Here is a 12,259-nt window from a genome sequence, read left to right on the forward strand (position 1 = left end):
CAGGAATGTTTAGCCGTAGTATGGGCAATACAGAAATTTAGACCTTACTTAGAAGGATACAAATTTACCGTTGTTACCGATCACAGTAGTTTGCGGTGGTTACATAACCTTAAAAACCCTACGGGCAGATTAGCAAGATGGGCTCTCGAACTACTGGAATATGATTACGTTGTAGAACACCGTAAGGGTGCACTCCATCGCGTGCCGGACGCGTTGTCACGCATGTTCGAGGGCGAGAACGAGATCGTTGTGAACGCGGTAATGGACGTAGTGGATTGCGGGGACGCGCGTGACGAGTGGTACCGAAAAAGATTTAAAGAAGTTGTTACCGACCCCCAGCGATACGGGCATTGGAAAGTTGTGGATAAACAATTATATTTTTTGAGGGCACGACCAGTGATTTCCGAGATCGTGGAAGATCTCGATAGATGGAAATTAGTGTTACCGCAAGAATCCCGCGTCGAGGCATTACGCGAATCACACGACGCCCCACAGGCAGGACACTTAGGAGTCGAGAAAACTTATCAATGTCTCGCTGTATCGTATTTTTGGTCTAACATGTTTTGTGACGTCACCAAGTATATTCGGGCGTGTGACATATGCCAACGCACCAAAGTCGAACAGGCTAGCCCTGCCGGATTAATGGGACGTAGAATAGTGGAAGGACCGTGGGTAGTAGTAGCAGCAGATATCGTAGGACCGTTACCGCGAAGTAAGGCTGGTTTCCAGTATCTGCTGGTTATTCAGGATCTATTCATCAAATGGGTGGAATGTAAAGCGTTGAGAGCGGCTACTGGCCCGAAAATCAGGGAAGCTTTCGAAGAACTTGTAATATCGCGATAGGGAACCCCGAAAGTCCTGTTAACGGACAACGGTACCGAATTCGTAAACCGAATAATAAGAGAATTTGCCGAGGAAAATCGAATCACGCACACAACGGTACCGCCGTACCATCCACAAGCGAATCCGGTGGAACGAGTAAATCGCATATTAAAAACGATGATAATTGCGTTTATCGAAAAGGATCATCGGGAGTGGGATATGCACTTAGCCGACCTTCGTTTTGCGTACAATACCGCCTTCCACTCGTCTTTGGGGACATCCCCAGCGTTTCTGAATCTGGGACGCGAGCTGTTACCGAGAGAATTATTACGCGATCGAGAGAAAGATGTTACCGAAGTCGTTCCGGGTGATACCGCTGATTGGTCGTAAAGAATGAAAAAGTTGCAGACAATTAGGCAATGGGTTACCGATAATTTGGATCAGGCAAATCAGAGACAGGCAAAGAGATATAATTTGCGTAGGCGATCTCGCGTGTTTAGGGTTGGCGATTTGGTTTTGAAGCGACAACATGTGTTGTCTTCGGCCGCGCAGAATATTGCGGTGAAGCTGGCACCGAAATTCCAGGGACCTTCACGAATACGACGAGTGATCTCTCCGTTGGTTTACGAGTTGGAGAACTTGGAGGGATCGGCCGTCGGAAAAATCCATATCCAAGACCTTAAGTCTTACGTTATCCCGATTTCCGATTGAATAGAGGTTCCCGTAATAAGTTACCGCCGGCATGATAAACGCCAATACCCGGCGCTTATGGCGCCAATTCTACGCTCGCCACCTGGCCGTATGGCAGTTCGTCAGGCAGAAGGACGTGGGGTTCTGGATCGATCTAGAAGAAACGGCGAAGCAAGTGCAGGAAGCCCAGTGGACCCAGACGGGGGCAGTGGTTGCCGCGTTCCCGCAGATGAGAGACGAGAGCTCGGAGGCTCGACCCGAGTCCCACGACCGGGCCACGCAGGCGGGCCCCGAGCGACGTTCGGTAGCAATCCAAACCCCGAACATCCCGGGGAGATACCGTCCCGCTTCCGCCGAGGTCAGCCCACCGCCCCCGGAGGCGAAGCGAAACCGCCCGGCCCCGGGGTGCTGGAAGTGTGGTTCAGGGGGACATAGATATACGGAGTGCCGTCTCGCCCGGAGGCGGGAATTCTGTTTTGGCTGCGGGGAACAGGAGGTGACTGTGCGGACCTGCCCCAGGTGCAGCACCGCCTACAAGGGCACCCGCCCGTACACCGGGCCCCGAGGACCAAGGGACAGGAAGTAGAGGAGGCCGGGCCGCCCTCGAGTTTTTTTTTCTCTTTGGCCTATTCCCTTTTGTTTCTTCTGGTGCAGTGGGATATATTTTTTTTCCTTTTTTTTTTGTTTGTCATATGTCGGGCTGGACCATTCTTTCTTTAATTATCCCTTCCAAAATGTTACCGCGCTGTGAAAAACATTCAATCTGTTACCGTTTTCTTCCATTTTTTGTATTGGTGCGGAGATTAAACGCCACAAAAATTTGCATATAAATGGGGGCAACCCTGGTTTTGTCTTTTCACTGATTTTCCCCTCCTTCGTCTTTCCCGAACGATTAACGACACATTGGTGAGATTTAAAGGTGAAACTGTCGGATCTGGGGAGGAATCTGAGTGGCTTGACGAATAGCGAAAATTTTCTTTTTTGTTGTGTTGTTGTTTTGGATATAGCGCTGTCTAGCGAGATGCGGTCTCTGGTGCTGGAAGGCACATGAGCTGCCAGAGTGGTGGCCAGCCCTGGTCGCTGGAGTTCAAAACCTCTTTGGTCTTCCCCGGGGAAGGGGGAGTTGTGACGTGACGCGTCCGGTCGCGCTCGTCACAAGGGCGTAAGTCCGACCGAGGGAGTCGATTTGGAGGCTCCTCCTCGCCGAGCCGAGAAGGACGCAACTTTATTTTACGATTGTCTCTTTTTTTTTTTAGTTCCCGTATTACCGCGTCAGATTAAATAGGGTATTTAGGACTAAGGCGCCGAGTGAGGGCTTAATTTTATTGTACCAAAAAAATAACAGGAGGAGCAGCCATCGGGGGAGAGAGATCGCGAGCAGTCGACAGTAAGCGAGGGCCCCGCGAAGAGCTTCCCCGCCGAGCCGTGCGTCGAGCCCGCCTGATTGTTACCGCCCTGAGCCGCCAGGAAACCGTGGCAGAGATGATACCGCATAGCAACGAAAGATTTTGAGAGGGATCACGCAGAAGGCACGCCACCGGACTGCAGACCGGGGGAGCGACCGTCAAACTGTAAGCTGCCCGCCACGCGGATCGGTTCGGCCGCGGCATGGCCAGCCGGGCCGACCAAAAACGGCAGAGCTATAGCACTATCCTCGGCGGAAGTCGTCACGCACGGGCCACGAGGCAGTTGGATAGGCAAGGCATGGGATCGAGGCGTGCGGATTGACCGAAAATCGAAGCACGCGCATGCACGGCGGCTCAAGCCGGCCGGCGCGGGACCGAGGCTCCTCACTGTTCGGCAAGCCGTGACTGCGTGTACTTGGCAGAGGACGAGCCCCAGATACAGCGACAGTTACCGAAGACTTCAGGGACCAGGACTCCGTTCATAGTTGTAAAGCCAGCACTCGGCAGCCATCGATTAAGTAAGGTTCGGAAAAGGCGGTCAACCCTCGTGCGGGGCCGGATACCGGATACCGTTTCCACTGGTGACTTTGGTTATCCGGACCCGATACCGTTCGTGATATTGTTGTGTAAAGTAACTCGAAGTAAAGAGTAGAGTTTTGTGGCCGCACGAGGGCTCGGACCGACCGGCCCCGAATATTTGATAACGTGAGTACGTCCCTCTCGGGCTACGCCGGAGCCGACAGTCATAGGATACTAGCATCATTGTTACCGCGACTTGTTTCCGCCATTAGTAATTTTGTCTTTGTGCGAGCGGAGAGCCTCGTCGGCCTCCCTCCGCGTATTATCAAATCTATAGTTTCCGCATTTTTATATATATAATTCGTTTCCGTCTCTATCCAAGTTACTTATGAAGATTCATTGAGCTCATTGTCGCCTTGTTACCGTTCTCACACTGTTACTAGAGAAATACAAGAATAATTCGTTAATTGTTTAACCAGTGAGTACCAAATCATTATACGACCCATTATACGACCTGCCTCGATCCGACATCTCCACACTTCCGTCGCCATAAGAACCACGCCACTCTGCTGTCTAGAGTAATAAGAGCTACCGGCACTTGTAACGCTTTCTAGTTAGTTACCGCATTATCGTTGATTATTGTGTGGCGCGAGAAGTCGCGCCTGGCGCCCAACAATTTAGTGTATTGGGAAGTTACCGTTCTCGCTTCGAGAGCAATCTCGCACAATATTTGGGGGATACCGTCTACAAGATACCGCTATCGTGTCGAGAGCAATCTCGCACGATATTTGGGGGATACCGTCTACAAGTTACCGTTCTCGCTTCGAGAGCAATCTCGAGCGAGTGGGGGATACCGCATGCAAGTTACAGATACCGTATCGAAGGCATCCTCGAGAAATACTGTAGCTACCGTTCTCGTAAACTATCGAATCTGACTAGAAAGGCGTTACTCGTTACCATATATACAGAGATTCCCGTTCAATTGGGCGTAGCCCCCTCGGACGTGGCGTTCCCGGGGGAAAGCACGTCGCAAAGTCTTTTCGAATTTAAAATGATGTGATTGAAAAAGTTTTAGTAACCAGTAAACACCAATCTAGTCCCAAGTTTTATAATCAACAGATCAAGGTCCAAAAACTTATTGTCGTCGGTTATAATTAACAAAAATCCAATAGTCCAACAATAATCCAACGGAAAGCATATCAAAATCGGTTCCGCGCTTAACGTGTTAATATTTTCTGATATTTTATTAGCAAAATTATGAAATAATTACTCAATTACTAAAGAATTTATTGACTCAAAACACATTATTTTTTTTAATAATAAACGGTAGTCAAACTTTTAAGTTTAAAACATTGTTTTATACTTGTGTTACAGTTGCAGTTAAAGTTCTTTCATAATATGGAGCATGTTAGTAATATTCAGCGTGACACAGTTGAAGACGTTTTCATAGAACCTAATTCAAAAAATTTTGATGATGATGGATTTGTAGCAGTATGGATAGACTTGTTTGGAAACAATTTCCGAGATAAATTTCCAAATGATTTTGATGCTTGGAACGTAAAGAAGCAATCAAGTTGGATAAAACAGAACTTAGCGATATTTTTTCCAAACGTGCCACATACAATACTGAGCTTCATTTCGGCTGCTTATTGCCAATTAGATTTTTATCGATCTCCAGAAGAATTACCTGAATGGATGAATATGGATAAATATCGGAGAGGGCAAAAATTTGTCCAAAATCATTATTTCTCCATTATTATGGCCAAATTTATGGGTCTTATTTGTATATTTTCATTCAAAGAAGGACTATCAGCATTTCTTCTGGGAGAACACAGTCACACTCCATATTTAGGATTTAAAAAGTATATCTTTTAAAATATATTGTTTATTTTATTTACAAAAGAAAAGTTTCCAAATTCGAAAAAAGTAGTTTTGACCCAATAATAATTTTTTCTTTAAAAATTATAATAATTATAAAACCTTGTTTAAACGTAATCTAATGAAGATCTTATTAATAATTTATAAAATTATTTTTTTGCATAAGAGGAGAATAATTTAAAAAAGTTTATACATATTTCTTTAACCACTTTTTCCGTAAAGCCAATTGGCATAAACCAATTAGCTATCCGCTTTTTTATACAGTCAATTTTTAATAACTTGTTAATAACAATTGTAAAATTAATTTCTATAATGTAAATAACTTTTTATGACAAAATATTTTTAAATGTAAATAAATACAGATTTTGATAGACTTCATAATTAGAGGAAATTAATAAGATTTTTGGTTTTCTATTAGATTATTTATAATTATAATAATTATAAGAATTGCAATAAAAATTAAATATTACTTTGTACACTTATACGCTTTCCCGTGGAAATCAATAAATTGATCAGCTCAGCTGACCGAATTTGCAGGTATAACAACATTTTATAATATTTTAAAGGTACATATCGACGATAATACGAATGTCAAATTGGTATAAAGGAGATCCTTGGGTTAAGGGAACTAAAGCTTATAAGGACATGCAAGTAACATGCAGAATGCACTTGGCGGTAAGAAAGAAAGTGTGTCAGATGGAGCATGAGCAAATTACTTCTGCGTGTACATTTGCAAATCCATGGAGTTTAGACCGTGAATTGCTTCTGAAAGATTTTGCTTCAGCTGGTCTACCTGAAAAATTCGAACCTGATAAATTTGTCAGTAAATTACCATGCAAACCAAAGGGTATAAATAACTCGGATTTCGCAATTGCCCAGGGCGCTTTTGTAACTCTGCCTTTGCTCTATTCACAAAGCATTGGAATATACAACGCGACTGACGAAGATTTGGAAGCCTTCTGCCATATGTGGAAGTGTTTTGGATATTTTCTCGGATTAGAAGATGAGTATGTAGTTCAATTATAACATACGCAAACTTCAAGTTTAATGCAATTTTATTTATTAAAAAGGGCGGAGAGTGATAGCAAAAAGTAATGTTATACGTGTAATATAAATAGTAGTAATTTTGTTATAAATTATTATATACCCGGATATTATATGTATATCCAGAAAAGTCAACACGAATTGTAAGACTAGTAACGAGAATACTTATTATTCTAGAGTAGTATTCGTTGAACAAAAAACTCGCGTTATTTTTTAAAAGAACGTCCGAACATAAACATCTGGGAAAGCCTTAAGTTTCAATTTAAATATTCTTATTTATTAATTTATTATTTCGCCACTGGTTTTGCGCTTGATCGATATTCTTTGATTGTCTTCTTCGATCTCTTAATCCCTATAAACTCATAATATTGTTTAATATTTTAAGTATATTCTTAGAATATTAAATGTATACTCAATATTCTAAGAATATACTTCAAATATTGCTTAATATTAAATAATATTACGCGCTTATAGGGATGTATTATCAGGGGGAGCGACAGCGTTCCAGAGCACTATGTATACATATATATAATAAATAACATAAATTTTCCTTATAGCAATCAACAAAATTAATATAAAAAAGAAATGTATGATAAGTTAGGAGGAGACATGTCTTTTAATAAACATTTATTGTATATTTTTGTCACTAAATATTGCTTATATTGAAAATATTATAGAAATATAAATATTATAAAAAAATATAATTTAGGCATCTGGTATGCATTCAGAAACTCTCTCTTTTTTTAACAACACAATATACAAATAATTTTAAAATCTTTTCTTACAAATCTTTAAAATATTATATAATTCAGGTACAATTTTTGCCGTGGCAGTCTCGAGGAAATAAAACAACGTGGACGTGATCTTCAATATTGGATAAAAGAACATTTCAAAGAGTTGACACCAGAATGGGAGCATACTTCGAGGTGTCTTGTCAACTCGATTAATTATATTGTAACATATTATATGCCTTTTAAGGTGATGATATTATTCATTACAGATGCATTAGATTTAAACATGCCTCATTTATACGCATCACTTAGTTATGCAGAGTTAATCACGTATAAGATCTATAAGTGAGTAATACATTTATTAAATTAATTTATAAAGAGAATTCTCTCACTAATTTATAAAATATTATTTTTATTTTACACATATATTATGAAACATTAATTTTTATGTATTTTATATAATCTTAATAATTTCAGAGCTTTATTCTACGCATTAAAATTTTCAAGTGTAAGAGCTATTATTAATAAAATAGCATTGAAACTAATTAATAGAGCAGCAAACTTCAATGCGGAAAAATTAGAAAAAATTCACGAGCAATCAAAAAAAATAGTACCAGATTTCTCTCTTACGTAATAACAGTTGACAAAAAGTGGTTTGTCAATATATTGTCAACCTGCAATATATATTATAGTAAGGCTTTTAGAGATACTTTGTATTATTAAAAAATAAGTTAAGAATAAACAATTTTTATAATAATTGACAATTTTATAATAAATTGAATATATGTAAACAATATATGTTCTTATCTTATTTTATCAATATATTCCTTTTTCATAAAAAAATAAGTTAAAACTTCAAATATTATATACACACAGAAAAATGATTACTAATTCCAAGTAAATATTACTTGTTCTAAGCAAATGTTTTCTTTCGATATCCGCAAATCTACGGTAAACTTGCTGTAAGTGTCACATTTACTTAAAACATATTCTGAATCTTAGTTAGTGTAATACTTGAAACAAGAATATTCATTTCAAACAAATATTCGGTTTACTTGCTATCTAGAGTTCAACGAAGAAAAGCGTATATTTGAATTAAGATATCATAATTTCTTTTAAAAAGTTTATCCGTTATTTGAATCAAATATAAATTTTATTTATCTGAAATAATTATTTACTTGGATTCCAAGTTTGGAAGAAAAAATTATATTCTTAATTAAATTAAATTAAAAACGAAATTTATTTTTACAATTATGTTCTTCTTATTTTTTAAAATTATTTTTAAAGACTAACATTTCAGTCTATTATTTATATGTCAATGGCGAAATCTTACTTCCTTGCACGCTCTTGGCGAGTCTCTTTTATTATTAAAAAGGTGCATTTTGTTCACGAGAAAACACGCCACCAGCGCTACGTAGCGATGAGTAGCGAAAAAAAATAGAAAAAACATTTTCTTAAGTTGAGAAAATAAACTTACTCGAAAGAAAAAAACTTTCTTAGATTAATATATTCAAATTAAGTAAATTCGATTTTCTTGAATACAGTTTTACAATATTCTTGAAGCAAGAGTAAATTCTTGTTTTAAGTAAAAAATTCTGAGATTTTCTAATACTTGTGACAAGTATACCTTAAAACTAATGTTAAAAAAATATTCTTGACTGAAGAAAACTATTACTTGAACAAAATAAAATAAAATGAGTAAATACTTTTCTTGGCTGAAGAATGATATTTTTCTGTGTGTACAAATACGTATAAGTCATATTTGATTTAGTTTTAAGATTTGATATGTACATCTACTTTTTAATTAACTTTATTGCGAGATATTAATAAATGTTTGCATGCTAATGTCTTTTAATATCCCGGGAAAAAAAGTCCATGTAAAATTGACCATATATATGGATTTTGTCAATATCTGATCGTATCTTGTCAAATATGATCATATATGGTATGCGATAGTTTATCATATATGAATACATATAATCAGATCTGAAATTGTAGCACTCCTATCTTACGTGGAATTTTTGCATTGCCAACGTACCTTTCGCAATACTCGGTGCGGACGTATTAAGTCACTATAAGTTAATCGTCAATTTACACAAGCGTCGGCTTGTCGATGGCGTTACCTCTCTCTTGACCTCCGGTCAAGTTCTTACCGTGCCGGAGATTAAAATCTCTATCGTAGACAATCATTCTAGGTTTGCGGACATACTCTCCAAGTTCCCCGAAGTGACCGGTTCCGCGCAATCGACTTTCCCGGTCGCGTGTGCTGTCAAACATCACATTTTAACTTCAGGGCCTTCCACCGCGGAGCGTCCTCGTCGGTTACCCTCCGACACATTTAAAGCGGCTAAGGCCGAAATTAAGGGGCTTACCGAGTTGGGCATATGGAGGCCGTCTAGTCCGTGGGCTAGTCTAGTTAGTCACTTAGTTCGCAAAAAAAATGGGGACTGACGGCTGTGCAATGATTATCGTCGCCTAAATGCCGTTACTATTCCGGGTAAATATCCAATATCTTATCTTCACGATTTTTCCTCCAACTTGTTGGGGAAAAATATTTTCTCGTCTCTTGATCTTTTCGAGGCGTATCAACAGATCCCGGTGGCTAAATCAGATATTCCCAAGACGGCCGTTTGGACTTTTCGAATTTGTTTCCATGACGTTCGGTCTGCGGAATGCCGCCCAAACCTTTTAGCGGTACATCCACCACGCTCTCAGGAATTTCGATTTTACTTTTGTTTACATCGATGATATTCTTATTGCATCCTCGTCCGAAGAGGAGCACAGGAAGCATCTTTGTACAGTTTTTCAGAGACTCAAGGAGTTTGGCTTAGTTATCAACCCGTTTAAGTGTATTGTAGGCGTGGAAGAAATCTTTTTAGGTCATTTCGTCAACAAGGATGGCATTAAGCCTTCCCCGGAGAAAGTGGCTGCCATCAGCAACTTCCCGAAACCGCACATTGTTGCGGACTTACGTCGTTTTCTAGGTGCCGTAAATTTTTACAGGCGTAGCCTTCTACACGCAGCCCGCGTGCAAGCACCTCTTCACGTCTACCTAAATGACTCGCAAAAACAATAAGCGCGAAGTCATTTGGACCCCCGAGGTTGAAACCGCGTTTACTTCAACGAAATCTGATTTGGCTAACGCTGCATTACTTGCTCACCCTTCCTCAACAGCAGACACCCGCTTAGTGTCAGATGCTTCGGACTTTTTAATAGGAGCCGTCCTCGAGCAAAAATTCTCCGAGGGTTGGAAACTTTTAGCTTTCTTTTCTAGAAAGTTCACTTCAGCTCAGAGAAATTATAGCGCGTACGACCGCGGATTAATCGCGATCTATAAATCCATCAAGTTCTTTCTTCACTTCCTTAAAGGCCAAAATTTCAAAGTTCTTACGGATCATAAACCTTTGGTTTATGCCTTCAATCAGCGTTCTGATAAATTCTCTCCGAGGCAAGCACAACAGTTGTCGTTTATAGCCCAGTTCGTTACTGCCCTTGAATTCCTGGCAGGTTCTAACAACGTGGTGGCTGATAGTTTATCTCGTATCGAGGCCCTCCGCCTCCCGGTCGAATTTGAATTGGTCGACCTTGCCGCTCGGCAGAAGGATGACGTTGAGCTCAAGCACTTGCTGGCTCCTAATTCGTTTTCGCTCAAACTTAAAAGTTGATTTGGGGTTTTTCCAACACAGAGCTCTACAGTGAACTATCAGGGAATTCGTTCCGACCCTATATTCCAGTATCTCTCAGGAAACAGGTCTTCGACCTTTTTCACAACCCCGCGCATTCTAGCGCTAAGGTTACTGACCGTGTCATCCGACAACGGTATATCTGGTCTAACCTGCACCGTGACGTGGCGGAATGGGCAGGTAGTTGCATCGATTGTCAACAATGTAAAGTTTTACTGTATGTCAAGCTCGAGCTTGCGCAATTCTTTGCTCCAGACGGGCGTTTTGACCATATCCATATGGACATTGTTGGTCTCTTACAGCCTAGTAATGGATTACATACTGTTTGCCTATTATCGATTCGTTTCCTTCGTTGGTCAGAGGCGATTCCTATTGCCGATATCACCGCCCCAAGCGTCGCAAAGTATTCTAGGATCACTGGATCGCGCGATTCGGCCATGCCCCCGAATTCTCACGATTAAACCAAGGTTCTCAATGTGAGTCCAGCTCTTTACCGCTTTGCTAAACTTGTCGGTTGCAAGACCGTATCCGCACAACCGCCTATCATCCTGCCTCTAATGATATGATTAAACGATGGCATTGTTTGTAAAAAGGCCATCATGTGCCATAACTCGCCTAATGGGTGGACGTCCTTCTGACCGTCCTGCTCGGCTTACGTACTCATGTGCGTCTGATACCAAAGCCTCACCGGCCGAATTTTTATACGGTACGGTATTTCGAGTCCCGGAGAATTCTTTCTCCAGGTTCAACCTTAGGCCCATTTATTTTCCAGAAGCGACAAGGGCGAGCGGACTGCGACTCCTAGCTCTTTGGCTTCCCCACGCTGCCGAAGGTTCTCCTAAGCGCTTTATGTCGCCCGTGCATTTCCCGCTGGGCGTCGATTTAATGTGTTCCATTTGACTTTCAGGTTCAAGGGCACGTTTTTCCACTGCACTCCTAGCCCTGTCCACTGCACTCCGGTTTCTCCGCGCGATTCCGGTTCGAAGGACCAAAAAATGTTACGAAACATAGGAGTTCCAACAAAAAAAGGAATCAACAGACACAACCGCGATCCGCAGCGCTCACTCCGGCAAGGAGAGAGAGGATAAATTACTTGTCGTGTATTAATCGGATAATAATTAACAAAAACTATTTTTTTCCTATTGAGCCAAAACATCTTCCGTTATAATTCTTTCTTGACCTCGCAAAAAAATACACGCGGCGGGTATCCTCGCTACGCCGCCCCTTGCGAGTTTCTACGCTTGGCGCGAAGCACGCGCGACAACGATAGAGAAGCAAAAGGCGTGCTTTTTTCTCTCGGAGGACAGAATTGCGGCTGTTGCTCTGCACGGTCCTAAGCGAGTCACTGGCTCGCGAGCAACTGGGGTCCTTTGTCCCTCCCGGAACCTCCGTAGGAGTCGATCACGACACGATCCGACTCAATAAAGCCCGGAGTGAACACGATCTCTCTCCAGAAGGTCGCCGATTTTGAACTTAAGCATCTGGT

At 41.1% G+C, this 12,259-nt stretch overlaps 2 protein-coding genes across 4 annotated transcripts in view; one reads left to right on the top strand and one right to left on the bottom strand.

Annotated features, from left to right (window-relative positions):
- LOC118647631 overlaps positions 1–7,840 on the top strand; it is a 377,709-nt gene extending 369,869 nt beyond the window's left edge. For 2 of the 3 annotated variants that reach the window (XM_036292887.1, XM_036292888.1), the window contains 4 exons: positions 4,812–5,299; positions 5,882–6,322; positions 7,172–7,435; positions 7,568–7,840. In XM_036292887.1, the coding sequence (XP_036148780.1) occupies positions 4,836–5,299; positions 5,882–6,322; positions 7,172–7,435; positions 7,568–7,724 (1,326 nt within the window). In that variant the 5' untranslated portion in view covers positions 4,812–4,835 and the 3' untranslated portion in view covers positions 7,725–7,840. The remainder of the gene's footprint in view (positions 1–4,811; positions 5,300–5,881; positions 6,323–7,171; positions 7,436–7,567) is intronic. The other variant, XM_036292889.1, reaches the window with a different exon arrangement.
- The window catches only part of LOC118647643, a 52,883-nt gene that overhangs the window by 21,025 nt on the left and 19,599 nt on the right, over positions 1–12,259 (bottom strand). The window lies entirely within an intron of this gene.

Source organism: Monomorium pharaonis, chromosome 10, assembly GCF_013373865.1.
Source record: "Monomorium pharaonis isolate MP-MQ-018 chromosome 10, ASM1337386v2, whole genome shotgun sequence".
In the NCBI taxonomy this organism is placed as follows: Eukaryota; Metazoa; Arthropoda; class Insecta; order Hymenoptera; family Formicidae; genus Monomorium; species Monomorium pharaonis.